This window comes from Astatotilapia calliptera, chromosome 22 (genome assembly GCF_964374335.1).
Source record: "Astatotilapia calliptera chromosome 22, fAstCal68.1, whole genome shotgun sequence".
NCBI lineage: Eukaryota > Metazoa > Chordata > Actinopteri > Cichliformes > Cichlidae > Astatotilapia > Astatotilapia calliptera.
In genome coordinates this window covers 24,693,372-24,719,939 of record NC_137442.1, presented here as the reverse complement: position 1 = coordinate 24,719,939, position 26,568 = coordinate 24,693,372, and the positions used below count along the sequence as shown (strand labels likewise).

The 26,568-nt window shown below is 42.0% G+C and overlaps 2 protein-coding genes across 2 annotated transcripts in view; one reads left to right on the top strand and one right to left on the bottom strand.

Annotated features, from left to right (window-relative positions):
- The first annotated feature begins 43 nt into the window (after positions 1 to 43).
- LOC113014604 (tissue alpha-L-fucosidase) lies at positions 44 to 4,292 on the top strand. The gene is made up of 8 exons (XM_026156261.2): positions 44 to 975; positions 1,123 to 1,257; positions 1,654 to 1,791; positions 1,886 to 1,991; positions 2,161 to 2,361; positions 2,648 to 2,838; positions 3,241 to 3,340; positions 3,427 to 4,292. The coding sequence occupies exons 1-8, from the start codon at positions 635 to 637 to the stop codon at positions 3,559 to 3,561; spliced, it is 1,347 nt and encodes a 448-aa protein (XP_026012046.1). The 5' UTR covers positions 44 to 634; the 3' UTR covers positions 3,562 to 4,292.
- Positions 4,293 to 8,503: 4,211 nt separating this feature from the next.
- Positions 8,504 to 26,568, bottom strand: part of dlgap3 (discs, large (Drosophila) homolog-associated protein 3) — a 165,823-nt gene continuing 147,758 nt past the window's right edge. The window contains exons 5-13 of the mRNA XM_026157071.2: positions 23,729 to 23,831; positions 22,609 to 22,825; positions 20,436 to 20,974; positions 18,585 to 18,679; positions 17,389 to 17,608; positions 16,023 to 16,317; positions 15,843 to 15,934; positions 15,521 to 15,667; positions 8,504 to 14,903 (exon numbers count right to left, since the gene is read on the bottom strand). Of these exons, the coding sequence (XP_026012856.2) occupies positions 14,586 to 14,903; positions 15,521 to 15,667; positions 15,843 to 15,934; positions 16,023 to 16,317; positions 17,389 to 17,608; positions 18,585 to 18,679; positions 20,436 to 20,974; positions 22,609 to 22,825; positions 23,729 to 23,831 (2,026 nt within the window). The 3' untranslated portion in view covers positions 8,504 to 14,585. The remainder of the gene's footprint in view (positions 14,904 to 15,520; positions 15,668 to 15,842; positions 15,935 to 16,022; positions 16,318 to 17,388; positions 17,609 to 18,584; positions 18,680 to 20,435; positions 20,975 to 22,608; positions 22,826 to 23,728; positions 23,832 to 26,568) is intronic.

The window sequence follows — 26,568 nt, the reverse complement described above, 5'->3', positions numbered from 1 at the left end:
GAGGAGTGACCACTGAAAACTCTTCGCCCAGAACGTTATTTTTAAAGCACCTTTTATGAAAACATTAAATAAATTAATACATGAATACATATACACACATTACATTAAATTAAAATTACTGAAGAAAAATAACACAAAAATAAAAGAATTGCCTTTCTGTAATTTCCTGATTAAGAATAAATCAAGATATTCTTAGATTTCTTTAATTTAAAAAAAAAGATTTAATATTACCAAGAAAAAATACTGCACAAATACCCAAGTAAAATAACAGTAATCTGATTATAAAGCAGACAAGGTATAATAATTACGTATTTCTTTATTCTTACATGTGCAGGTGTCTGTTTGTTCTGGCATCGGTTTCAATAAAGTTGTAACAAAAAAAACCCAAGAAAAACTCAACCACGTGATAGTGACTCCGAGTCATATGACGGAAATGAAACTGGCACAGTTTAACGGAAAGGATATAAAACGTCGTCGTATTACCGAGCTGCCTGTGGGACATTTGGACTTTGTGCAGTGATACTTTGTGTTGTTCCGTTTCTGGACACAGTCAGGGGAACTGTAAATGTGACGCTCCTTCAACATCCTCATTCGAGCAGCTGCAGTTTGCGGGGAAGCTCACCTGTCTGTCATCATGCTAACCGTGTTTGTTGTTGTCGTTGCTCTTGTTTCTCAAACTGCGGCTCACTACACCCCGGACTGGACGAGCCTGGACGCCAGGCCGTTGCCCTCATGGTACGACGAAGCCAAACTGGGAATTTTCATCCACTGGGGCGTGTTTTCTGTGCCCGGCTTTGGCAGCGAGTGGTTCTGGTGGCACTGGCAGGGCCAGCAGCCCCCGGACCAGAAATATGTGAACTACATGTCCCAGAACTACCCACCAGGCTTCACCTACCCAGAGTTTGCTCGTCAGTTTCACGCGCAGTTCTTCAATCCGGATGAGTGGGCGGATATTTTCAAAGCTTCTGGTGCAAAGTGAGTGTTTCTCTGTAACATTGTATCGTCTTTTTGACCCTCACCTTCTCTCAGTACACTTATTATTATTATTATTATTATTATTATTATTATTATTATTGCACAGTACATGTACCCTGTGTTACTTGCACACCCTCGTCAATGCAGGTATGTGGTCCTGACTGCCAAACACCACGAAGGGTTTACTAACTGGGAGTCTCCAAACTCATGGAACTGGAATTCTGTTGATACTGGTCCTCACAGAGACCTGGTGGGAGACCTGGCAGAGGCAGTGCGCAACAGGTGAAAAACTTAAGTTACGATGCTAAAAAAAGGTGGTTATTGTTGACAGATGGGCTGACACTGGTATGCAGAAAAGGCCAGTCAGTTTTAACCCACTGCCTTCCTCCTACAGAGCTTCCTGTATTTTCACATCGATCAGCCTGTACAGAGCTCTTCACGTGTCAGTCGAGTGTCATTAACGATGCAGAAAAGCTTTAAAGCTTCATATTTGTGGAACTTGCTTGTCATAAACTTCTTTACCACCAGGTGATTGTTGGGTCAAGATTAATCATTAATAATGTTGCGGCCATGTGTATCAGTTGTAATAGTTGGTTAGATCAGATGTGTTCCCAAGTAATGTCATTTAAATTGCACGTATTGCCTTTTTAAACAAATGTCTGTAATTTCCCCTTTTAGGTCACTGCACTATGGACTCTACAATTCCTTGTATGAGTGGTTCCACCCTCTCTATCTCATTGACAAGAAGAATGGCTTCAAAACGCAGGAGTTTGTGCTGCAGAAACTACTTCCAGAGCTTTATAACATGGTTGTAAGGTCTGTGGTGCTTAAAATGTTGCGTCAGCTGGTCGCACTTTATACATGTATGCCAGCAGTATATTTAAACCTTTGCTCTACTGTTGCCTTGGAGGTATCGACCTGAAGTCATCTGGTCTGACGGAGACTGGGAAGCACCTGACACCTACTGGAACTCTACCGAATTCTTGGCCTGGCTCTACAACGACAGCCCGGTTAAAGTGAGTGTCTTTATGACAAGGTAGTCATAGATGGTGCACTTGCTTTTATTTTGAAAGTTCAGATGCTGCAAACCAGACATCCCCTGTGCTTCCTGGATTTTAGCTGTGGTGTATTGAACTGCAGGTAGCAAAAGTAGTCCTCATGATTGCCTGTCTTTCCTTTTCTTAGGATACCGTTGTGACTAATGACCGATGGGGAGCTGGCTGTGCCTGTAAACATGGCGGCTACTACAACTGCGAGGACAAGTACACGCCGGGCCAGCTGCCCACACACAAGTGGGAGAAATGCACATCTGTGGATACTCTTTCCTGGGGTTACCGTCGAAACATGAAGATGAACGAACTTTTGCCATTGGCTGCGATTATCGAGGTGATAGTAGCACAGATATTAGCTTCTACATTTAAAGTTAAGGTTGTTTTTATTTGTATATGGCTATTATAGAATACCTTTAATCTTTGCTTGTGCATGCAGCCTTCAGGAAATACTTTTGTAATCATAATGACTGTATTTAATCAATTAATCCAAGCCAAGTGTGTTGTCCTTTTGTTCTGTTTATTTCTGATGGTTAGGCCATAATGGTAATCTTTTGCTCATCTGGAATGTAACACTGTTTTATTGCCTGCTTCCTCTTGTGTCTGCTGTTGCTTTGTTGCAGGATCTGGTCCGCACTGTGGCTTTTGGGGGTAACTACCTTCTGAATGTGGGTCCCACACCTGACGGGATGATCCCCCCTTTGTTTGAGGAGAGGCTAAGAGGTCTTGGAGACTGGCTGGAGGTCAACGGGCAGGCCATTTACTCTTCCAAACCCTGGAGGGTGCAGTCAGAAAACACCACTGTACCAGTTTGGTAAGAAAAAAGGGAGATGTGACTCAGATCACTTCACTTTCACTGTATTTTCTTGACTCTCAAGATGAGTCTATCGACAATCTGTCAACTGTATGAAAGTTTTAGTGCAGTGGGAGAGCTAATCGTCTCTGAGGATTAATGCAGGTTACGGGGAGATACAGACAGGATGTGTACTGTTGTACTTGGCAACACGTATGTTAAATAGCATGGTGTTTGTTTCGATGTGGGGAAGCTGAGAATTTTCAGAGTAAAGTGCATAATAAAGCTTGCTATGATCGCCTGTATTGATCTAGTTAGGCAATGAGTCTGTGTTACCTTGCTTGGTCCTGGTGATTTTTCCTTTGTTTGGTGCTGGTATTTTTGTATGCAGAAAAAAAACTGTAATGCTCTTCACTGTTCTAGGTATACATCTAAGGGGTTGACAGTCTATGCCATCCTAACAGCCAAACCCCCGATGAGCACAGTGAAACTGCTGGCACCCAAAGCTTCAGCCATCACACAGGTAAAGAAACAATGCTGTCCATGTTTGTACTCAGAGTTGAAAAACATGAACAAATTTTTATTGATCTGCTTTTATCTCTTGCCCAGGTGTTCTTGGTGGGGAATCCCACACCTTTATCTTGGGCCCCAGTCAACCCCGGTGGTGGCCTTGTTGTCCTTTTGCCAGAGCTGCCTTACACTCCTGCTCAGGCATGGACGCTTGAACTGGACTTAGTGCAGTAAGCCAGCGGTCCCCGACCAGTACCGGGCCTCAGACCGGTACTGGTCCGTGAGTCGTTTGGTACCGGGCTGCGAGAGTAGAGGCTCAGGTGTGAAATGTATGGTTTTCAGGGTTTTTATCTGTTTTCAGCGTTATTTTGTTATCGTTTTTATGGTTAACTCTGTTTTCCTGGGTCTTTTCATGTGTGTTATGAATAAATCTTCTTTTTTTCGGTACCGGTACTAGTTTTATTTTGTTGTATTTTCCCGTGACACCTTAAAGGCCAGTCCGTGAAAATATTGTCGAGCATAAACCGGTCCGTGGCGCAAAAAAGGTTGGACTGCTGCAGTAAGCTACAAACGCCCAAAATGTTGAATTATTTTCAAGTGACTCGACTCAGGTTTTAATGATTTTAGATTAATGGGGAAACTTCCAGTCTGTCTTGAAGGGAAAATACCGGTGTAATGAGTTTGTGTGATTTCGCTTTGACGCTCTGAAGGCTTAAAGATTTACTGTCACTGTCTCAGTTGTGTTTGTTTTGTCATGAGAGAGTGTTTATGAATGAAAACGGGATTCTGCTGTTGAGCTTGTGGAGCTTTTCTGGCAGTTTCTCGGCTAAGTGCCGTTTCAGAAATGATTCATTATGCCTGCGGTTTGTTTTGAAAATGAGCAGATTATATACAAAGCACTTATTTTTTCTACTTGCCTCCTTTTGAAATTGGTGGAATAAAAGACAACTTGATTCATCTTCTAATTGTTCTGTTATTATTAAGCTTCCAATGCAGTCAGTCAGCAAGCAGGTATTTTAGCATTTGCTAAAGCATAAATGGTACTTTTATCCTCCAATCTTTTTAATACATCAGTGCCTCAGTTGACAGTAACAAACCTGCGGGGCATGATAATGTTATGACATCTGTACTAATGGATGACTGCATTGATGTTCTAACCCCTGAAGTGCCACAGGAGGTCCGTATTCATATATAAGTAACCACTGACTGCTTTTAATTCCTAGGCTGTCCGAATTGACAAAAATGTCCCCTGAATGTGTCAGTCTGACTTTGCACTTAACTGAGAAGTGAATGGCCACAGGGACTGAGCATTTGACAGAGAATGCGTTAAATTGTTTTTGTCCTCTCCTTTAGGCTTTCTTAATAGGTTTATCTGGTCTACTTAGAATTTCTATTATAAATGCTTTCAGGCTGTGACGGACGTGAGAAAAATGGAAAATCGGTTTGGAGAATCCTTATCATTGACCTCTACTTTGCATTTTAGCTGTGTGCTGTCGAGGTTAATACATCAATGCTGCAAAAAGATGTGAATCTATAAAGTGATTTACTCTTGAGTTTAATCTGAAATATTCATCATGAAAAAATGTTTTTTTAAAACATCTAAAACTACTAAAAAGCTCAGAATGTATTCCATTTCCACTTCACCTTAATCCCACAAAGGGAAATCACATCACTGCCGAGACTATTGCGACCGTGTGTAATGAACAGAGATGGGCAGTAATGTGTTACTGTAATCAGATTACTTTTTCAAGGAACGAGTAAAGTAAGGGATTAATATTGCGAAAAAGTAATTAGATTACTGTTACTTTCCCATAAGCACGCTGCGTAACTGCGTTATTAAACCGTGATTTTGTTTGTGAGAGTTTCTTATGACAATGATGTAAGAGCGTGCGACACCTGTGGCAGCAACAGACGTGTGCAGATCAACAAGGATAATATGGAGTGTGGGAGAGAGAGTACGACCATGCAGCGTTTAGAGCGTGGATGTACTGACATTACTTTGAGTTTTATTCCATAAAAAGTGACAAAAACATTAGTGTCCGCTGTACACTTCTTTCTAGAGCAAAAAATTAAACTTCAAATCTGAACAAGCATCTACCAAGCCACCACAGGAATGTGAAATTCATAGAGAAACCCCCGGATCCCCCCACTGACATGACCGCTGTGGCACCGGGCCCCACTCCTGTTGAGAACGATAGGACTTAGTGGCGCTGAATCTTTGATTTTATTTATTTTTTGCTGTGTTTTACTTGCATCTATTTGAAAGAGTGAATGTAAAAACAAAACATTTTATTTTATATGCTGGAATATACAGATAATAGGTTTAAATGCTAAACAAATTTCTTCAAGTCAGAGAATGTTGCATATAATTAAATTTTTGCTTGATGAATAAAGTTGCAGTTGCAAATATGCAGAAAAAATAGAATTGGGCTGAAAGGTCTATTGTTTATTACGTATTCAGGTTGTCTATCATGTAACTAAGTAATAAAGTAACTAATTACTTCTGAAAATAAGTAATCAGTAAAGTAACTAGATTACTTTCTTGGATAATTAATCAGTAATTACTTCTAACTAATAATTAATTACTATTTTCAAGTAACTTGACCAACACTGGTAATGAACTTGTAAACTTCCTCTTGCAGTGGTTGCTTCGAAGATGGGCATCAAATCCAAGAACTACTCGGCTTCGTTTGTCTTTTACATACAGTATATATAAATATAAATATATTAGTGGCAATTTATCCTCCTAAGACCCGAACTCTTCCACGTCATGCATTTTTGATTTCTCTTTGATATTTGGGCATATTGGGACCCAATGAATGTAAAAACAAAGAATGACCAGATTTTTTTTTTTACCTGATTTTTGTTTCTAAGAAAACGAGAGCCACATATGAGGATATTCGTTAAAAATTTCGATAGAACAGTAGCAGTATATTGTCCTCGTAAGTGGATATCAGGCCCTTGTAGAGCAAAATTGAGTATTTTGGTCTAAATAACCCAAAATGTGATGTCCACATATGTGGACGCCAGGTCCTAGGTGGTTAATCCTCCTGTTATCACATTTGTATTCATGTCATATTCTTTTAAAAGTTGTTGCTAAAGTTCTTTGGGAGTTTTCCCATATAAGACACACATTTTCAGAAGTTAGACACCCCCACCCATGCACAAATTTATTCAGTAAAAAAATTCAGATCTCTTCCTGACATCTGACTTTCAGAATAACCCAAGAGTCAAAGACTATTTATGTCAAAACCAGCCTGTGACTTGGAGTCTCCACTGGTTGCATGCAGTGGCGGATCTAGAAGGGTGGCATGGGGTGGAAAGTGCCACCCTAAGATGATCCCTTGCCACCCCAAGTGCCACCCCAGTTTTCCATATGACAGTTTTGTTTATTAAAATAAGATAGCATTAACAGTTTGAGCGTAGTTACAATCAACAGTTAATATAAATGCTAAAACTGAATATATTGCATAGTGTTTCCCCCCTCCATCATTAACAAATGGTTCAGCCCATAGCAGGACCGGCTTTTTTCATCATAAGTGATGTTTATGATTGTGCCAGAGCACATTTTGAACAACACCATGGGTGGTTGGATGTTACAGTCTGGAAATGGAAGGAAGGTGAGTGTTATTAACCCTCTGTGGTCCACGGACACGCTGCACCTCCAAATCACATGACTGATGTAAGCTGACATAGAAACAGGCTGCAGCCACGCAGCGAGACAGAGCGAGACAGAGAGAACGAGAGAGTTTTTAGATGTGGGAGATTTGTGACGTTTAGTGTGGAGTGTATAAGTGTGTTGTGTTGTGTAGTTGTTCTGTTGTGTAGTCGTTTTGTTTTGTGTGTCAGTGAGGGCACTAATTAATGTCACAGAGGCACATTTGCAAGGTAAACACTGTCACTAAGTAGAAAACCAGCGGAGTGATACACCTCCTGTTGTCAGGCCTGCAGGTTTATCCCTGTGCTGTTCTCCTGTTTTTACTGGCACACATCATTTGTGGGGCATCTTATTGCAACACCTGATTGTTCTCTCATTTTAGTTTTTTAGTTAATATTTTTAAATGGTTGTACAAAATGAAAAAAAAAAACGTCAGGTCTATTGGCTGCAAATTGTTGTATATGTTTACAAAATGTACAATTTATATTTGCATTTCAAGTTATAAAAATTTACTCCACATGTCTGTGGTTTTTTTTTACAGTAAAGAAATACTACTAGGATTTTAAGTTCTTTGTGTGATTTCAGATCAGTAATACTAATGCAGTATGTCAGTGAAAAAAAACAGTTAAATTCAGTTGAGCTGAAAAGAAAGATACCAAACGAGGCAAGGGGAAAAAAATAAAATGAAACAATTTGAGGGTGAAATACAAACGTAAACTCAAAAGGAGTCAAAAATGGCCGGTTGTATTTCAGACCTCAGAGGGTTCATCCAACAAATCGTGAAAAATTAGATTTAAATTTTTGTTCATAACAGTGCAGATTTCTGACATTTTGTGTAATTTAAGCTGTAACAATGTGATTGTTTTCTAACAAAAAACTGTGTGAAATGTAAGTTAGACTTGTGTTTGTAAATGAACCGCCCCATGTTGTGTAGCTTTCTGGGTTTTATAGTTATTGGGCTACATATTTATTTATTATACAGGCTATACAGTACATAAGATCAAAACTCACATGTTTTATGTAACTAAAGTGTGTAATTATGTGGGCTACAGACAATAATTAAGTTATAGACTATATTTATATGAAAAACGTGTATACTTACTGCATTTGAATTATTTTAACCATATGTAACCACCTGCACATGTGTTTGAAAAAAAAAAGGCTTTGATTTTGCCACCCCATTTGATTTCTTTGCCACCATAAGAAAATTTCTCTAGATCCGCCCCTGGTTGCATGGCAACTGCGAAGGTCAAGACCATGTCATAATTGCCCGTAAGGCACAATGTCATTTTCACATTTCGATTTTTTGGATGAGTTGCATCAATCTTATCCTGTAATCCTAGCAGATCCATTTAAGTCAGAAGACTGTTTCCTGTCTTTCATTGCTGGCTTGAAGCAGGTGAGGCCGAGGCCGATGAAATATGATTAGGGTGACATGCACTTTATATATTCTCACCTACTTATTTGGTCATTAATCAGAAAAATCAACACACACAAAGAAGACGCAGCACCCACTCATTTACCTCGCTAAAATAGCTTTATAATAATCATATTAATAGTAATAATATTAGCCATTAGAAAATGTTTCGACAACGTTGACAGTGTTACATTCTGTGTTGGGGTAAACCACGTCACAGTGTGCCATCTCTCTGGGCTTTCAGCGCTGTCAGGCGTGCTCCTTTCGACACATCCAGACCCATGAGTCATTATGAAATCCAGAAAATCAATTTGTATGTACAAAATGAGAAGCACAACACAAGAAACAGAATCAGGATGTACACCGGGCATCGTCCTCCACCGCCGTCCAGCACGTCTTCGGATCGCTGTGTTCATGCACGTTGTGTACTCACTGGTGGCAATGTGAAAGTTCATATTTTATGGCATCTCTATTGCTATATGCTCCGGTCAATTCTTTTTCTTTATAGGATGAAAAAAACCCCCAAAACCCCCAAATAAAGCAAAACAAAAGCATTTAATGATTTAACTGTACAATATACTGTCTTGGCACTGAATCGAACGTGTATAAAACAAGTAAGCACGACAATAAAGCTGAGCTTAAAGACAGAAAAGCTTAATGTGTCAAACCCGTCTGATTTAGAAATCGTGGTGAGACATGAAAGAGAAGGAGAAGAGGGGGCTATTGTGTTTTTTGCTACATTATAGAGTAGAACACAGAGAGTGGAGCGTCTTATCAGTTTGAAGTCTGTGTTTCGTCTCTGTTGTGGCAGCACTAAGAGTTCAGAGTGGAGTAAAAGCACACGGAGAAAGAAGGTCTTAGGTCTGGGTCTTCTATTCGCTCCACCTGTTCAGTGCTTACTTTTCTCTCAGTGATCTCACCCCGCATGGGAGTGTCCATCCGTGATCCCAGAGAAAAATATCTTCCCAGAGTTATTTTCAGTTTCCTCTTCCTCTACTCCATCTCCTTAGTAGCAGCGATTTATTTACTTTCTCGTTAGATATTAAACCTTTTCTTTTTGTTTTGTTATTGTACACAAGACTCATCCTTGAATATAGAACAATGTTTACCCCATGGCTGTGACTAACAACACCGTTTGTAATAATGGAAGGGATGGCAATTATTAACCATTTTAATGACAGCAATCATACTAATAATCATGACGTAATAACAATATGTGCAATATTGAGAAGAGCAACGTCTGTTGGTAACAGGTATTTACATTGTTGTAAACACGACGGTGGCAGGGTATCATTTTTGTTAATTACACAGTAATTGCTCAGTTTTCTCTGATCTGCATGGCTAACCGTGTCTACTGTAAAGCGACATTACAGTGCTAATACGCACACATACAGAAGTACACCTCAGTGCTAAAGGCACATTGGAGTTTCAGTTAAACATCTGCTTGGCGCTGAGCTGCTCTGGAGGCAGAAAGGAAGCAACATAGAACATTTAAGGAAGCGTGCAAACATTTTTTTTTATTAGATATGGACTCAGCTTTTCAGGAATAGTTACTCAGTGTATTAAGACTGTAATCACCTCTGTTAATTCCTTAGTCTGAACTTAAATTTCCAGCTAAACACGAGTACGTGAGAAGAATTGATGCAATCCAGCACGCTTATATGTAACTGCTAGCAGTCTCAGTAGGCTGGATCCACATATACATTTGAAAAACAATTCTGTATGTAATAAATGTGTTTATTTTAGTTCTACTAGTAGAGCTTTGATCTTTTGATGATATATTGGGTCTTGATACAACCTGTCTGCTCATTTGTTTCAGCTTCAAATTCCTATAAACCAACTTTCCTCTGACTGGCCTTTTCTCGCAAACAGAGGGGTTGAACTGAAGGTGGGTGGGGCTTCTGTGCTCACAGCCATGAGCTGTGCACCTGAGATGGCCATATTGATACCTGATGTCTTCTATATCCTACGGAGCCAAGAACAGAAAAACCATCAGAAACCAGTTTTTGTTTTGTATAGCCTTTTACCACTGTAACAGTTTATATAGGACCAAAACATGGAAACATATATTAACCCCCACCTCTTTAAATAAGCTAAGTTTGATGTATGAGTTTGAATAATGTTACAGCCTCCATATCTCTCCACACTGATCTTATTTTCCAATGGTTTCCAATTCGCTCTCCTGTATCCTAGCACTGCTAATGCTAAGCAAATATTTCCTATTGCTGTTGGTTAAAAGTATTCAAATGCTGATAATTGTCTGAAAAAGTTTTTTTTCACACATTTGATCACCTTTAAATATTGCTGAGAATAATGACACAAACGAAATGTTTTTAGAAAATTGCCCCCTCTGCTTCTCGTAATGAGGGTTAATTCAGTGACTTAGCTTTTTCCTCCAGAGCAGCTCTGTCTCACAGAAATGTAAAATTAAAACTCAAATCTGCTGCTACTACACCCCTACACCTTCAGTCTGTTGCAGATGCACAGCACACAGCAAATGCACACACGTAGCACATCGGCTACGATCGCCTCCATCGCCAGCACCTGCACGTTACCGCGCTGCGCTTTCCAGTCTCGGAGAATGGCTGAAAGAGAATCTGGGCTCAAATGACGTGTGATTTCCACACTTTCAGAGAATATTAACAACATTCCTGCAGGGCTGGTCTGACGCTGTATGTTCAGGGTCTGTTGGTTGAGAATCCCCTGAGGACAGAGGCCTGGGTTGGGGATTGGAGACACTGCTGCTAGAAACTGAGGTACTGAGAGTTGGCTTATCCATCTGGCTGTCCACGTGGGGTTTTTGCACTTACAGAAAGAGGTGAAAAGGTTCATATAGCAGTCTGTCTGTTGTGTCGGTGAGTGGTCAGGTCATGTTTGTACAACTCCAGTGTACTGTGCAGATATCGAACAACGAATAGATACAGTAAAGAACGCAAACCGTGGAAATCACAACCACCAGAAGTGTGTTTTCAGTGGACCTGTTATCACAAGGCAAGGTGGCTGGCTAACACCTCAAATTATGATAAACAATAGAGGAGAATGTCAGCGAGAACTGAAGACAAAGTAGTAGGAGTAGTTGTTGCTACTGTGGATAAATATCCAACAAAGCCTTTAAAGATTCCTGGAGCCCCTCGAGGCCAACTCATAATGGAAAGACCTTGCCATCCCTCTGAATGTAGCTTTGAGGATTGCGAGGGTGGAGTCAAGAGTCCTTCACAGTGGAGTTACAGTAATAAAGCAGGTCTTTGTGCTTTGTTTCATGAGGGCTGGGTCAAAAACGCAGCTGAAATGTTGTCAAGTTTCAGGGAGAGAGGATCATGGGGATAAAAAGGCCGCTCTCTGAACCGCACGCCTTCAAATGAATTAAACATAAAATCGGCCGTTTCACATGGAGGCTGTTAAGCGCATCGCCTCGGAGTCGAACCGAAACATCGATTGCGGTTTTCAAGGACATCGACATCAGTGTCCTCCGAGGATGTGATCGTTGTACAAAGACAGTGTAAAATCCTACCAATTTGTTTTTGTTTGAAATCACAAAAAAAGGCTACAAAAAGTGCTTTCCTTTTATCGGTCAAAAAAACAAATCCCATTAGATTCTGCTAAAGGAAGCTGTAATAAAGCATGCAGTATTAACATCAATAGAATTTGCCAGTCTTGTGTGGGTATTGCAAGTGAAAGTGGGGGAGATCAAAGATGGTGTGTCAGTACAGTAAAAAGAGTTTCTTTAACAATATTCTCTGTATATTTTATACTTTTCTATTTACATTTCTTTATATACTGTAAACTGTGTTCAAAGGAAACCTCCACATATAGCTGGTTAGGCACATGTAGTTGGCTCTAAAGAGGAAATACAGGAAGGGGATACAGCAGTATATGTCATTAGAACCACAGAAGAAGATATACAGTAGGCCTAAGGAGGCTCACACTTGGCAATTAACACTCTTGCCAGTTATACCCTGTGAACCTGACTCACACACTGAAGATAATAATATTCATTTGAGATTCTTTTTCACATGTACTGAGTCTGGATATGCCACACAACTGTAGTATCACACAATGCTATAATCTATCATAATAATACTGTAGAATTTCACATTTGATATATGCTTTTTTTTAAATTCGTACATATACTGTACTCAATAATCTCTACTAATCTAGAAATGTGGATTATATTATAAAATATACATCTCCCAATAAAATATCCCATTTTTCCAACACATTCCATCCAAATATTAGAAAAAAAGAAAAAACAGGTCATGCTAAAAGATTTTTCAAATTTAAGTGTGTGTGGGTTTGTTTTTTTTTCTATCGTCAAAATGGCAGATTTGGACTTTTTAGTATTCGCCGGGCTTCGTCACATGTCCCTTGTGACTCGCAGCCCTGTGTAAGCATTAATTCCAGTGCATTCACACACACATGCCATTTTTCTGTGCAACATCCATACAAAACACTTGTATCAGAAATATCTGTTATGAAGTAGATTTGCAAATGAGGCCCCCTTCAAAAACTCTTCAAATCGTGCTACACTTTTCAGAGCGGAGACCACAGAGAAGAGAATTTCAGGAAGTCAATAACGAGAAACAAAGCACGCACACGTCCACTCAATCAAGTATTAGCTAATTTCACCACAGTTGCCAGACTCTGTCTGGCAGCTCGGCGGTTTCCTGTATTTGATGTCTCTTTGGGGAGGTTTCGTAGGGCACTGCTGTTCACTGAATACCACTCTTTTTTGTTTACTTCCCTTCAGAGAAATCATCCCTTCTTTGTAATCAGGGCTCTGTGTGATTGAGAGGACGGCACTTCGAGTTAGGCAAGCAGATTCTGCTGAAGACTTTGACGGTTCTTTTATTTTGCGATCTGCTGCCCTCTTAATTAAGCAGTAGGGGGAAATCCACTGAAACAATTTCTAAGAGAAGAGAAAATGCACTGCGCGCCAGGGAAAGCACTGATTAAGTGCAAAAAAGCACGAAAAACAACAACAAAAAGAGCCCCACCCCACCCAAAAACCCCCCATCTTCCGTCATGGCTGTTTCATTGGGGTGTCTGTTAATTCCTGACTGAAGTGGCGAGAACTTCCTACAGACCATTGTTATTAGTTTGGGTCCTCATTTAACCACTTGGTGGTGCTATAGTCTCACAGTGAAAAAGGGGGCTTTCTCAGCAGAGTCCTGTATAGCCTTGGAAAATATATTCTCCTCTAAAAGCTCACAGAAACCCCACCCCTGAACGCTTGAAACTTCAGAAGGACTACATAAGAAGCAAACAGCTTCTCTCCCCTAGTTTTTTATTTATTTTATGTTTGCAGTGCTCTCTAGCCATCAAGGCTGTGATGCTACACTGCAAAAGCTCCTTCTGGCAAACATGACTGTGCACTCTATGTACAAATAGCACTTGCCCGTTCAAACAGCCTGACTGCTGAATGCTGAGGGTAGTCAAACGAAAACACGGGATTTGAGGAACGAAAGAGAGAAACTTAAAGTGATTTCATACTCTCTGGCTGAGTGCTGCCGGGGACAGATGGCACCTGGGTGAAAGGTGCAAGCTGTAGTTGGCTGACAACGACTGGGAGGGATGTTCTTTGGGGTTTGCCAGCCATCTGACTTTAAGGGCATTAGAACCGATGCTCAATTCATCCATGTTTGTTCATCCACACCGGTAGCATCAGTCAAGCGAATGGACACATCTTGTATGTGATTAAGAAACCTCACAAAGAAGGATGAGGTTTTACTGCACACGGCATCCATACAGGGAGATTCTGTATGAGTTCTTGTATCTGTTAAGCCCTTGATTTTTCAGTGATGGAGATGTGCTCGGTAAACACGCACAGGCATGCTACTACTGCGTGAACCTCGGTTGGTTATAAAAGTGGACTGCTGTTTGTCTTCAGCCATAATATTAATCAAAAACAAAACAAAAAAAAGACTTGAAAATGTCTGCTAGCTAGCTACCATTCCACGTTTAGGCCTCTGTGTCTGTAAAATATCCAAATTTCAAGACACTACGATGGCTGTCATTGCTTGTTTAATGAGTATGATAACTGATTTCGATGGAAATGCTAGAGGGGAGTAGCGCATTAACAGCGTGCGGATCCAAAACTGGGCTCGGAGACAGACTGAGATTGGCCAGCTTTGCAGGGGGTGAGGGTGGGTGAGAAGGTGGGAGGGAAACACCTCAGCTCGGTGTTCAGAGTCGAGTCTGGGCTTCGGGGATGTAGATCTCGATACTGTCAGCGCTCTCTGTTGCCGAGTTCTGCCTGAAGGAGGCAGTGCGCCGGGTCTGCAGCAGCCGCCTCCTCGCTTCTGTCCTCTGACGGTCCCCGAGGTCCATTGACTTCTCCCTGATGGGCAGGGTGTGCCCACCGACGCGAGGCACCACCAGGCCCCCTGACCCACCTCCTCCTCCACCTCCAGCAACCCCATCCCCAACGCTATCAGCCCGGAGGCTGCCACTCACCCCACCTGCTGGCTTCTTTGGTAAGGGTGGAGGAAGCTTCTTGTCCTCCTAGCCCAGTCGTGGTGATCAGGTGAACAGGCAGTGGATTAACCGAGAGGGGGGAAAAAATATGGTTTTGTATGGTTGTGTAGAAGGAATCCCATGCAAAAACAAGAGGAGATAGGAGGATGAAAACCCAACAAAAAGGTAAGAAAATCCAACATAAAGGGCAAAAATTCAAGTGAGGAAGAATCACGGACCGAAACATAACGACAAAGCACATAAAATCAGCAAAAAAACATCTCAGCATGCGTTGGCATTGGGTGAAGTAAAAGGCAATGAAATGGGAGAAGGTAAACAGAGGTAATGCACAAAGAAAAAGAAGAAAAGAGAAACAATTGTTAGTTTGTTGTTGACTGAATAATGTTGATCAGTGAGTAGCCAAACCTATATAGAAAATAATGTAATACGCTGCATTAAATGCAAAAGACGTCTAGCACATTTTGGATTTCACAGTCTTGTGGGCAGCTCAGCTCAGCTCAGTTCCTCTTGCTGTTCTGTATTTTCACAGCCTGAAAAGGCTTGGAGGGCACAACCATCTGCGCTACTCGCCTGCACACTGCCATCTTAGCTCTGGGGGAGTGCTGAAGGGAAACCAGGGTGGTTTGGACCCCCGGGTCTCTCACCTTCTTTTCAGGCGGGAGCCTCCAACCAGAGTCCTTGAGCCTCTGGAGATCCTGAAACTTGACCCTGACGTCCTCTATATTGAGCTGGAGCAGGTCCCAGAAGGCAGCCAGGTCCTGAGACGTGGGCTGAGGGTAGGCTGATGGGTCCTGGGTGTGCGGGGGGAGACAGGACTTAACAAGTAAAGCATTACATGGGGATTTACAGACTAATTTCACCGGTGAAGTGTTTGCAGCCGAGCAAATCTAGCCCTTTAGCGAATCACGGCAAAAATCATGCGCCATATGTAATGTCATGATTTCGCATGCAATCACACATACTCACCACACTCTGTTGGCAGAGGCGGAAGAACTGCTGGACTTTCTGAGACATGAGCATCTGGGCACTGCCAACTGTGTTTCGAATCAGTTCAAGAACTAGGTGGGAAAGAGCACACACGTAGTTTGAGAAACCCAAGAATTATTCATTGTTAATCTTCATCTCGAGTCGTCCTCTCTCACTCACTCTCCTCCGGAAGTTCGTTCTCCTCTGCTTCTCTCTCCATGTTCTGGCACCAGCCCTCCATCCTCTCCACCTCTGTCTGCAGGAGGCGTAAGAAGAACTCTCCATCTCTCATGCAGGGAGAGGCTCGGCCCGAGTCGGGCAGGCTCCGGGGACCCTCTAGGGACGGTGTCCCCGCCCAAGCTCGCTCAGAGGTAATGGGGAGAGGAGAGTGGGAACGTGGAGGCAGGTGCGGTTGCTGGTGGGGCCGTGTGTCAGCTTGACAGGCCTCAGTGGTGTAGCCAGTCTGGATAAAGTCCTGGGATAACATAAGAACAAAAAAGCCTGTTTTCGAACCACTGCTGAACCTCAGCCACTATTTATACTAGTATTAATGCCACAAATGTGCAGTGTGGACTCCACTTTTGATCCAGTTTAAATATACCCAATGATATTTTTATATTTAATCATGAATAGCACTACTGAATAATTAGTTTTTAAGCAAATCCTTCTGCCATGCAAATACACAAGGACACACTCACGGCCAGCTTCACTTCCATTGCTATTTAAAGCTTTTACTTTACAGACAGTACCAGTGAGAAAAAGATATCCTCCTAAAGGCAGGGAAGCTGACAAGTGCAATCTAGAAGACCCAGGGTACTCTTCCAGCAACATTAGCCAAGCTAATAACCAAGAAAGTTACCTGACAGCTAATGTTAATATACTAATGTTAATGTTTTGTATGTATAAATCATAGTAATTAAAGCTGTCAAACTCTTTCCTCAGAAATGAGTGGAACTATAAAGTGTTATACAGGGGGAAAAATGATGAAAGTGCAGTACTGATACCTCAGTGCTGTACCTAAATACAGTATTTGAGCAAATTACATTTCAGCCTTGACAAGATAAAATCTAACAAGACTAGAGAAAACCTGCCTCCAGGTGTCTTCAGCTGTTTCTGTCTATATTACTCTCAGCCCCAAGGCTGATCTGTCAGGTCTCCCAGCAAATGAGTAGTTCAGATTGCAAAATATTCAGAAAAAATGTTGATTTTCAGATGTTGTATAAGGAAGAAAATGTCTTTTATTGTAAGATTGCAAGTTAATTAAACACCGATTACACCATGAATTTCTATCCATTAACCCGAGGACATGCAAACATGTTGGGTGTCCCCACCTTCTGCTGTCAGTGTTGCCACTATCAAAATAATCATGCACATATAAGGACTTTGTCATTTACTATGTCTAAATGAAGCCCAGAGGAGCATTAAAGTGAAAGTGGCAAAAGTTTTCCTTCAGAGATCAATGAAGCTAAAATGTTTTTGTATTTGATTGTTTCTGTAAAACTTCAACAGCTGCCTGTGATCCTACAGGAGAATTGCTCACTGCTACCTCTTTGTAGGCCCACTGTCCCTGTGTGTGGACGGTGCGATGGCACTCTGTATACTGGCTGGCGGACTCGGGCTCAGACGAGTGCCTTTGGAAGGAGCAGCCAAACTGGAGACTTTTGTCCTGCATCGGCACAGCGATGCTCAATCCCGGGAAGCCCTCGGGGTCCAGGTCGGCCTGCACGCTCGCCGTCACGCTGTTGGAGCGCTTGAAACGAGCTCTCCTGCAGGACAGGGAGTCAATGCAGTCCCAGAGAAATCGAGTCACACAGAGAACTATATGCAAATGCTTTCTTATTGTGCTATTATTTTGGCTTCTGTTAACTGCACGTTCTTCTTTGAGTAAGGCTGCCATGTCACTGCACTCACTACTACTCACTTGGTTATGATAAGACCTGCTAAATCCTCTGGCATATGACGCACCAGTGTGGGCAAAATGTCACGTCGGTGGACTGGGCGATGATCGTTAACTCTATTACAAGTTTATACCCCACCTCCTCCTCACCCTTCTTTCCTGTCTGATGAGGGGTGACTCAGATTTCCATTATCAGTCTGCTGTTTTCTGAGATGTCACGCTGTCGCGCTCGACGAGCAGGTGTGACGGGCGTGGGGGGACGGGGGGGACGTTGTTAAGGGATGCATGATCACAAACCGCTCGGGGGTTTGGAAGTATGCGATGCTACGAGTGTTTGCATGCATGCGTGCAAATCTGACCTGCAGGCAAAGCTGGATATAATTAGGAGATGGGTTGAGTCACGTGCGAAAGTCATGTAGAGTGTATGATTTGCAGTAGTCATGGTTACACTCACTAATGGCTGAAAAACAAGACATTCTTGGAAGAAAGTGTTGCCGAGTTCAAGCTGTGATCTCTGATGAAATGTTAAATGAAATAATAGGATCTAGCCTAGAAATCAACCATAGGTGGCTGCTCTGTTGGGCGCTCAGGAGATGAAGGCTTTTTTTTCAAATTGTAAATGAAAATTATTCACATAAATTACTGTGCAAAGACCAAAAGTTCTTGATGAAGCTACATATTTTGGAGCAAAGATAAATTAGCGAGATAAACAAACACGTCTTATTTTGCAAGTTTGTTTCTTTTTATAATGAAAGCAGCTTAAATGTCAGGCAAAATAAACAGCTCATGTTTAGACTGGATTTCAAAGATGAGTAGTTTTTCTTTGATTTTTACTTTCCTGGTACCTTTTGTCGTCTTCCACTTGGACTCCTACAGAGTGGACCTCGGTCAGAGCTTTGCCCTCCGTGTCGGAATCTGAAAGGGTCTCTGAGCTATCCACCTGCAGCAGAGGAGGACACGAGCACCACAGTCAGAGTGGAGAGAATGAAATCGGAAACCTCACCTGCCCTGCTGAACATACAGGGACTATATAATGCAGTCATTGTGTTGCATGGATGCATGTGAACAGCAGAGGTTCAAAACCGTTTCATCTGCATTCATATCCTCCTAAGAACCAAGAAAAAAGAATCTTCCCATTGAACTTTATTTGTGATTTCCTTCCTCTTTGGTGTTAAAAGAGGCAACCCAAACACATGAGATATCAATGGAAAGTCCAGGATGTCCTTTATTTAGTACATCATGACTTAGTAGGGTAGATAGGCTGATTCTCAGGAGGACACAATTCCATGCCTGAGAGTTTATAAGAGCATTTATTGAGAGCTCTGACAGGATGACCAGACACACCGATCGTGTTACAATCCTGGATTGAGCTAGTAATGACATCATAATAATGGGATACTACTGTGTAGTAGAAATAGTACTTAAGCTATTTGACTTTTGAGGTTAATTAGGTTTGACTGGTGATTCTTTTCAGGCCATTTTTACGTCCATGTGACTACTGTATGACAACTAGTGTTAAGGCTCTGTTCATTCATTTAGAGGGGACTTAAAAAATAACTAACCATCTCTGAAGACATGTCAGAGATGAATGTCCCTATTTAATAAAAGTATAGCTCTATAGCAGAATATTGATGCCACTCCCAAGCTTGTATGCTAATTATGGATCTATAGCCTTTTGAATAGCTAAGCTTTGCACCTAGATCGCAGGAAAACTCGACAAAGTCTTCACATGGAGCAGAAAATGGTTTGCAGCTACTAACGCTGAGGGATTATGCATGTTCTTTGTGTAAATGGACTGTATTTCGATTGGTGCTGAAACCATTTTTCTCTTGGCTTAGCTGAGTTGAAAATTAGCATCTGTAAAGCTTGCCTGTAAAGTTATTCACCAAGCCAAAAAACCAAACATCCTCGGGAAGAACTGAGGGGGCTGGAGTGCAGTGATTAGTTCACAGCCTTTAACTGTGCAAACTACTGCGCCTTCATCAGAGATTCCAAGCATCTGCTTGTTCGGGCTCGGTACACGTGAGGATTTGGTGCTTTCTGAAGTTCGTATCACTGCAAATCAAGTTTGGATTTGTGAACAAAGGATACAGTTTAACCAAAACAAGCAATTTGAAGACTTGCAGTTTTCATTATTTTTCTATATGTCTGTGAAGGTTCTCAGTCATCCAGGTCATCGTAGTCTAAGGAGCTTGCAAAGAATCCATCTATGTCCACTGTGAGCGACCATCTTTGAACAGAGGCGGGGGTTTAGGACACCAACTCTCTGCCATCTATAATCCAGTTTTGAGATCCCTTCCCAGACGCCTTAACGCCCACTCACATCCTGGGCCATCTGACCTCAGGAATTCGCATGATAAGGTGGAGCCAGGTTTCACAATGAACACACCCGAAACTCTGGCTGATTGGGACCCACGCCCAGTTTCCCACCTTGGCTCAGGCGATTAGAGGATCATCAGGGGGTCCTTTTGTCCCTCTGTGGGGGGTCACTCCCACTAGGTTTAAATCTGGTACTCTCCACCATTTGACCTTAGAACTGAAGAAGCTTCTCGGATGAGAGGTGAAACGTCTTCAAGCAACTTAAAGAAGTCCAGACGCTTTCTTTGCAAGCTCCTTTGATTATTTTCTATCATCTTTTAGAGAGCCTAATCTAAATAAATGAAAATAAAAGGCATATTTTTTTGTTTTCCTCTCACCTGCACAGCTATGGATGGCCTCCACTTTCTGACAGCACGCCCTTCGTCCTGCCCTCCAGCTTTACTCAGCACGATGCTGTTCTGAGGCAGAGAGGCTGATTTCCCCAGACTGCCTCCCACTCTGCCATCCCTCTCTCTTGCTGGCCTTGGCGGACCCTCCAGAAGGCTGTCAGCTGAGCTGCTGTGTTTGGCTCTCACCCCGACTCCAGGACCCCCTCCATAGGGCACCAGCTCTCTTGAGCCCCGAACCCCGTCCAGGCTCTCTGCGGAGTTGCTGTGCTGTCGGGAACGCCCGGGTCCGCTGCCAGTGTAGTAGCCTCCTCTGGAGGTGCGGCCCGATGGCCCGTCAGAGTTACCCAGGTCCACGGAGTTGCTGTGCTGCTTGGGGCGTCCGGGACCGGAGCTTGAGACCAACTGCCCGCTGCTCTGGAAGTAGGCATCCTGGGTGGACTCTGTGCTGCTCTGGGCTCGCACCGAAAGTGAAGACTTTGACATGCGGGGTGGGAGTGGAGGAGGAGCACCTTTACGATAAGGAAAGACTGAAGTGTCAGAAGAGCAGGGGAAAAGGAAGACAAAGGCACAGTGGGCTGTTAAAAGCAAAATGGGTAATATATCAACAGGGAGCGGGGGAGGTGGATACTTACAAAAGGGACAGACTGGAAGGAGAATGTGACAGGAAAGTTAAGGAGTGAAAAAAATAGGAAAGCGGTTGACATAAAGAGGCAAACAAACATGGAAAGGAGGAGAGAACAACGATAAAGCCATTAAGAATTACAGCCAGTGTAAGATGGAAGAGGAAACACACAAAAGTCCAACTTCTTTTCATTAATAAACAGCTTTTAGTATAAATTTCAGTGAGTGGCAGGGAGGGATGCGCTGGAAAAGACAGACATGATAGCGAAACAAAAACCTCTTCCCCGCAGCTAATTTAACTCTTAACTCATTCACTGCCATTTTTACTCATTTTTGAAGAGCCACAGAAAACTGTGTGTTATGATCATATAAACGCTGAACCTACCAAAATGAAGAACAGACTCTCTTCTTTCATCCAAAAAAAAAGCTTGTTTCTACCATTTTCCATTCTTTAGTAATCAGCTGTAGAAGAGAGGTGGGTTCCACCAAAAATGCCTGTTTTGACCACAAAAAGGGAGAAAACGAGCTTTTTGTGAAAAATACATTTCAAGCAGTCTGATGTTCACTGACAAGCTGCCCGAGGTTGTATTCTAGCCCCTCCCATTGAAAAACGTAATTGACGTCTATAGACGTAAATGGCAGTCAACGTAAGTTTTTCAATTGACGTCTATAGACGTCAATTGCAGTGAATGAGTTAAGAAGACAGAGCATTTTCCTGAGAGCAATATTTAAGAAAGACATCACTCACAGTTTCTTTAAATATATATTTGAACAGAGTTTATTTTCAGAGTGCAGAGATGCTCACTCCAAAGCTGTAACCCACCCTGTGTGCATACGCAGTGTTGCTGTGTGACTTGGTGTACCAGGGAGGGGTCTGTGCTGAAAGTGGATAACACTTCACAGAGGCTTTAGGAAACACTGGATGGATTTTGTGGCAAATAAAAACAGCCCAATATTAGGCTTAAGCATTATTGGGAAGACTTGTCAAAGCAAACATCATCAAGAGTGAAACCAAAAGACAGAGACAAAAAGCTGGAGACACTGAGCTATCATCATAATCACATGGGTTCCTGTACCTATTTCTGAGCCTGTGAAACCTGCAATCAGACAGGGGAGGGTGATCGGAGAGAGATGAGATACAAAGGCAAGGCAGAGATGGCAGAGAACAAAGAGCATGCACAAATGTAATACACACACACACACACACACACACACACACACAGCTGAGCCTATAGCATGCATATGTAGGCACAAACACAGAGGAGAGGGGTAAAAAACAGCTCATTAGAGGTTGAAAGAATAGCGAAGACAAGAAAAGGCTGTATATTAAAAATGGATGCAGCTGTGCAACGAGTGTGTGTGCACGTGTGTGCGTGAATTTGCTTTTGTCAACGTAAATGCACACAGCCTGTCATAAAGTTTCATCTCCCACTGTGTCTCCTGCCGCGCTGCTGCCACATAAAAGGCAGCCGCGCATCCAAACGCTCCACAGAGACACCCCAGACTTTTGCATACTGGTGGACTCAAACCGCACACTCACCGGCCCCGCCCTTGATGCTTCCCTGGGGGCCAGACATGGAGAAGACGGAGAGACAGTCGTCATCCTGGGAACATCCGGCCTGGATGGCGCGAACGTAGCTGTGGCTGCGAGTGCGGAACACTCCTGGAAGATCCAGGGCTTCGACAGCTTGAGACTCCACCTCCCCGAACATGGTCCCACACACGGCTTCGAACTGACGGTTTAACGTCTCTCCGAGCTGGAGGATGAGCGGGAAGGTGCAGGGGATGAGAGTTCCTACATCAGTACTTGTCTTACACATGTCAGATGCACAATTTATATCCCCAAAGAAACTGTCTGTTGAAAGCTTGTGAACCCAGTTTTGTCATTTTCTACACAAATATAACCTATAAAGTTATTGCAGCTTAACACAAGTCCTAAAGAAACTTAATTTAGATTCTAGTCATTGAGGAAATTTCGTTCATGATAAATTTCCTGATGTAAGTCAGATTTTTGCTGTGACATACTTTACAGTCGAGTTAACCTTGTAGGTTGACCTCTCCTTTGGAGGGTAACGGTGGTCTTGAATTGTGGACTGCATTCATTAATGTGCAAAGCTTCTCAGAAATCACCTTTGTCCCATTCATGATTGATCCCATTTTCATATCATTGACTGAAAATCCCTCATCTAATTTCAGCTTCAAATTATGCTCTTTACGCCCTCACAGACATGCACTATTGGATCGTTTTCCTCAATAAACGAATGACCAGATCAAATCGAGCTTATCGTTAGCTCGGTGCATCCACAATGCCAGCCCACATCAGCTAATGCCTCCACTGATGCCATTCTGAACATTAACATCTCATAAAATATGCACTGTTTCAGCCATCCCGCAGTTGAAGACATCTGAAGATGCCTTGCAATTCACCTTCATCCCATCTATGCCTTTCATGCCGTATCTGATGTAATCAACGTCAAATCCATTGTCATCTGTGCCTGCTTTGTTCTGCACTGCAGCCTCGCTGGCTTACGTATTTCATGTTTGCACCCGGAAGGACAGGAAGGTCTCAAAACAGATCTCCTAGGTCATATCTATGTAGAAAAACAGGCAATTCTAGGAGCGGTTTACACACTTCAAAGCCTCACCCTGCTGTTTGTTACCTGTGTGCTGGTCAAAGAGCGGGTGTAGCTACGGGAGCGGGTGTGGGTCTTGGGTGTGGTTCTGCTGTTAGGGTAAGAATCTGTACACTGTTTACACGAGTGCCTGGAATAAACACAAGCATAAATGTTAGTATTGATGCTTTGTTGTGGCTGTAAACACGTCCGCCATTCGCGTTGCTATTTTTATCAAAAAAAATGTTTGCAACACAAACAGCTCACCATTTGGTGAACCATCAAATAACAATTCACTGCATCATGTGTCATGACTGAGCCAGCTGGAGTCATTTTCCGTGCTGTGACGGTGCATTTCCATGCCAATTAGGGAACCATCATTTTTGTTCATTTTATATGAAAAATAAAATCCAGACATTCCAGCAGCTATTATGATGTTCAAGCAGAGCTACAGTTAAATGTGAGAAGGTTCCCAAGGCTGCCTATGTGAAAGTATTTACTGCATAATGCAAGAACATTAACATCCTTTTTCAGTTTCTTTCCCTATAAACTGAAATCCGCTGGTGTTATCTTTTTACTGATGTTTACCACCAAGCAATAATTTAGTTTAATAATTCAGTTTATGGTCTAAAATCTTAATTTGTCTAAATAAATGGTGCTTGAATGTTACTGAAATGCGTCTTTATATATGTCTTAAAAGGGTTACTCACTCAGTTTCACACAGAGTGTGAAATCATGTGTACAGAACACAGTGTGCCTCGTCCTAGCTGATGTTTATTTTCCTCTGTGTTCTTTGAATCACCCACTTGTTAAGTGCTTGCTATTAGGGCATTGCTGGGTCACTGAGTTTCTATCTATAATCTCCAGAGTATTTACACGGGCGGAAACAATGATTTGATCGCCTGTTAAATTTGTAAGTCTGCTCACTTACAAAGAAATGAACAGTCTCTCATTTTTATGGTTGCTTCATTTGAATGAAGAGAGACAGAACATCAACCAAAAAGTATTTGATCACCAATCAAAACATGACTTAGTACTTGGTGGAGAAACGCTTGTTGGCCAGCACAGCAGTGAGATGCTGTAGTTGGTCACCAGGTTTGCACACAGCTCAGGATTTTGGTTCACTCGTCTTTAAAGAAACTCTAAATCAAAGCTCTGCAGATCTTCTATACGACTGAGGTCTGAAGAGTCGCGAGACCACTCCATGGCATTAATGTGCTTCTTCTTTAGCCACTCCTTTGTTTTGGGTCATTGTCATGCTGGAAGACCCATCCATGACCTATCGTTAGTGTTCTGGCTGAAGAAAGGAGGTTCTTGTCAAGATTTCATGGTACATGGCCCCATACATTGAGTCTCAATAGGAATACCTGTATAAATAAAGGCCAAATAAAGTAAAAAAAATAAATCTACTGCCCCCTCAATGAGCAGATGCCAAATGATGATGATGCCAAAGAGTTTGATTTTGGTTTCAGCTGACCACAGCACTCTCTCCCAAGTCTTCTCTGAGTCATGTTCACTTGCAAATTTAAGACGGGCCTGTTCCTTTGCCTTCTCGAGCAGGGGCACCTTGTGACTGTGGTCTCAGCTGCCTTCACGCCATTAACATGCTCCTCCTGTGTGGTTTTGTTCTGATCCACAGCCTTTCTCATGATCATCCTCACCCCATGAGGCAAGCTCTTACATGGAGCTTCAGACAGAATCTGATTGATGGTCATTTTAGATTTCTTCCATTTCCAAATAATGGCACCAGCAGTTGTCACCATCCTGACATGCTTATTGTGGATGGTCCCGTAGCAGGTCTAAAATCTTGTCTCTGATGTGCTTTGACAGCTCCTTGGTCTTCCCCATGGTGGTGGGGAAGTTGGAATTTAAGAAATTGATTCTACGGAGAGGTTTGTTTTAGACATATAACAAGCTGAGAACAGGCATATCGGTAATGATTGATTAATCGTAATCTATTCGACACAAGCATACACACAGACTTCAAATATTTATTTGACTCAATAACATGCATTTCAGTTCATAAAGTTTATGTAACGTGTTTTTTTCTGGATTTTTGGCTGATATTCTGTCTCTCTCCATTAAAATGAAACCACCATAAAATTAAAGACTGTTGGTTTATTTGTACGTGAACAAACTTACAAATTGAACAGGGATCAAACCTCCTTTATTTACTTTAACTAAACAGACATGAATTTTCTGAGTCTGAAAGGATCTTTTTAAAGTCTGAAATTAATAGTTATCCCAAAATGTGTTTGTAAACATCAGATTTTTATCATGTTACAAACTGAAAATAAAGATTTTGGAGAGCAGGGTTTTTCTAAGGAGGGAGACTTAGACTGTCTAAAAGATATTATGAAGCTATGAGAAGAAATTATCCAATGGTTTTGTATTTTCACCCACACTGTGGAAAATAATGTTGTCCACATTTAAAGAGTGAGCCTTAAAGGCACAATCAAACAGTGTTGTGTATTTAAGCTGCAGCCTCTTATAAAGTTATGGAAAAGGAATGAATTCTAAATGCAAACCAAAAAAAGCTGTAAAGTAACATAATGCAGAAATCCTCCTGTGGGGAAATGTTCGCATAAACAGCAACCGTCCATACTAGGACTAACTTGCTATTTTGTTTTTCTGCATTTTGTTCCACGTTGTTGTTTTTTTCCCCTTTGTCATCCCACTGCTGTCTGTTTCTGTATTTTATTGTTTACTTCTGTCACATCTGTGCAATTCCTATTTGATATCCTGTGCTGCTTTTGCACTGCTTAAAAAAAAGACAACCAAACTAAACCAAATAAACGTGTTTTTTACGGTTTTTGAAAGCAGAGAGTTGAGTCGAGGGTAAATACAAGTATTTCAGCATGAATATAAAAGCTGAATTTGTGCCATCT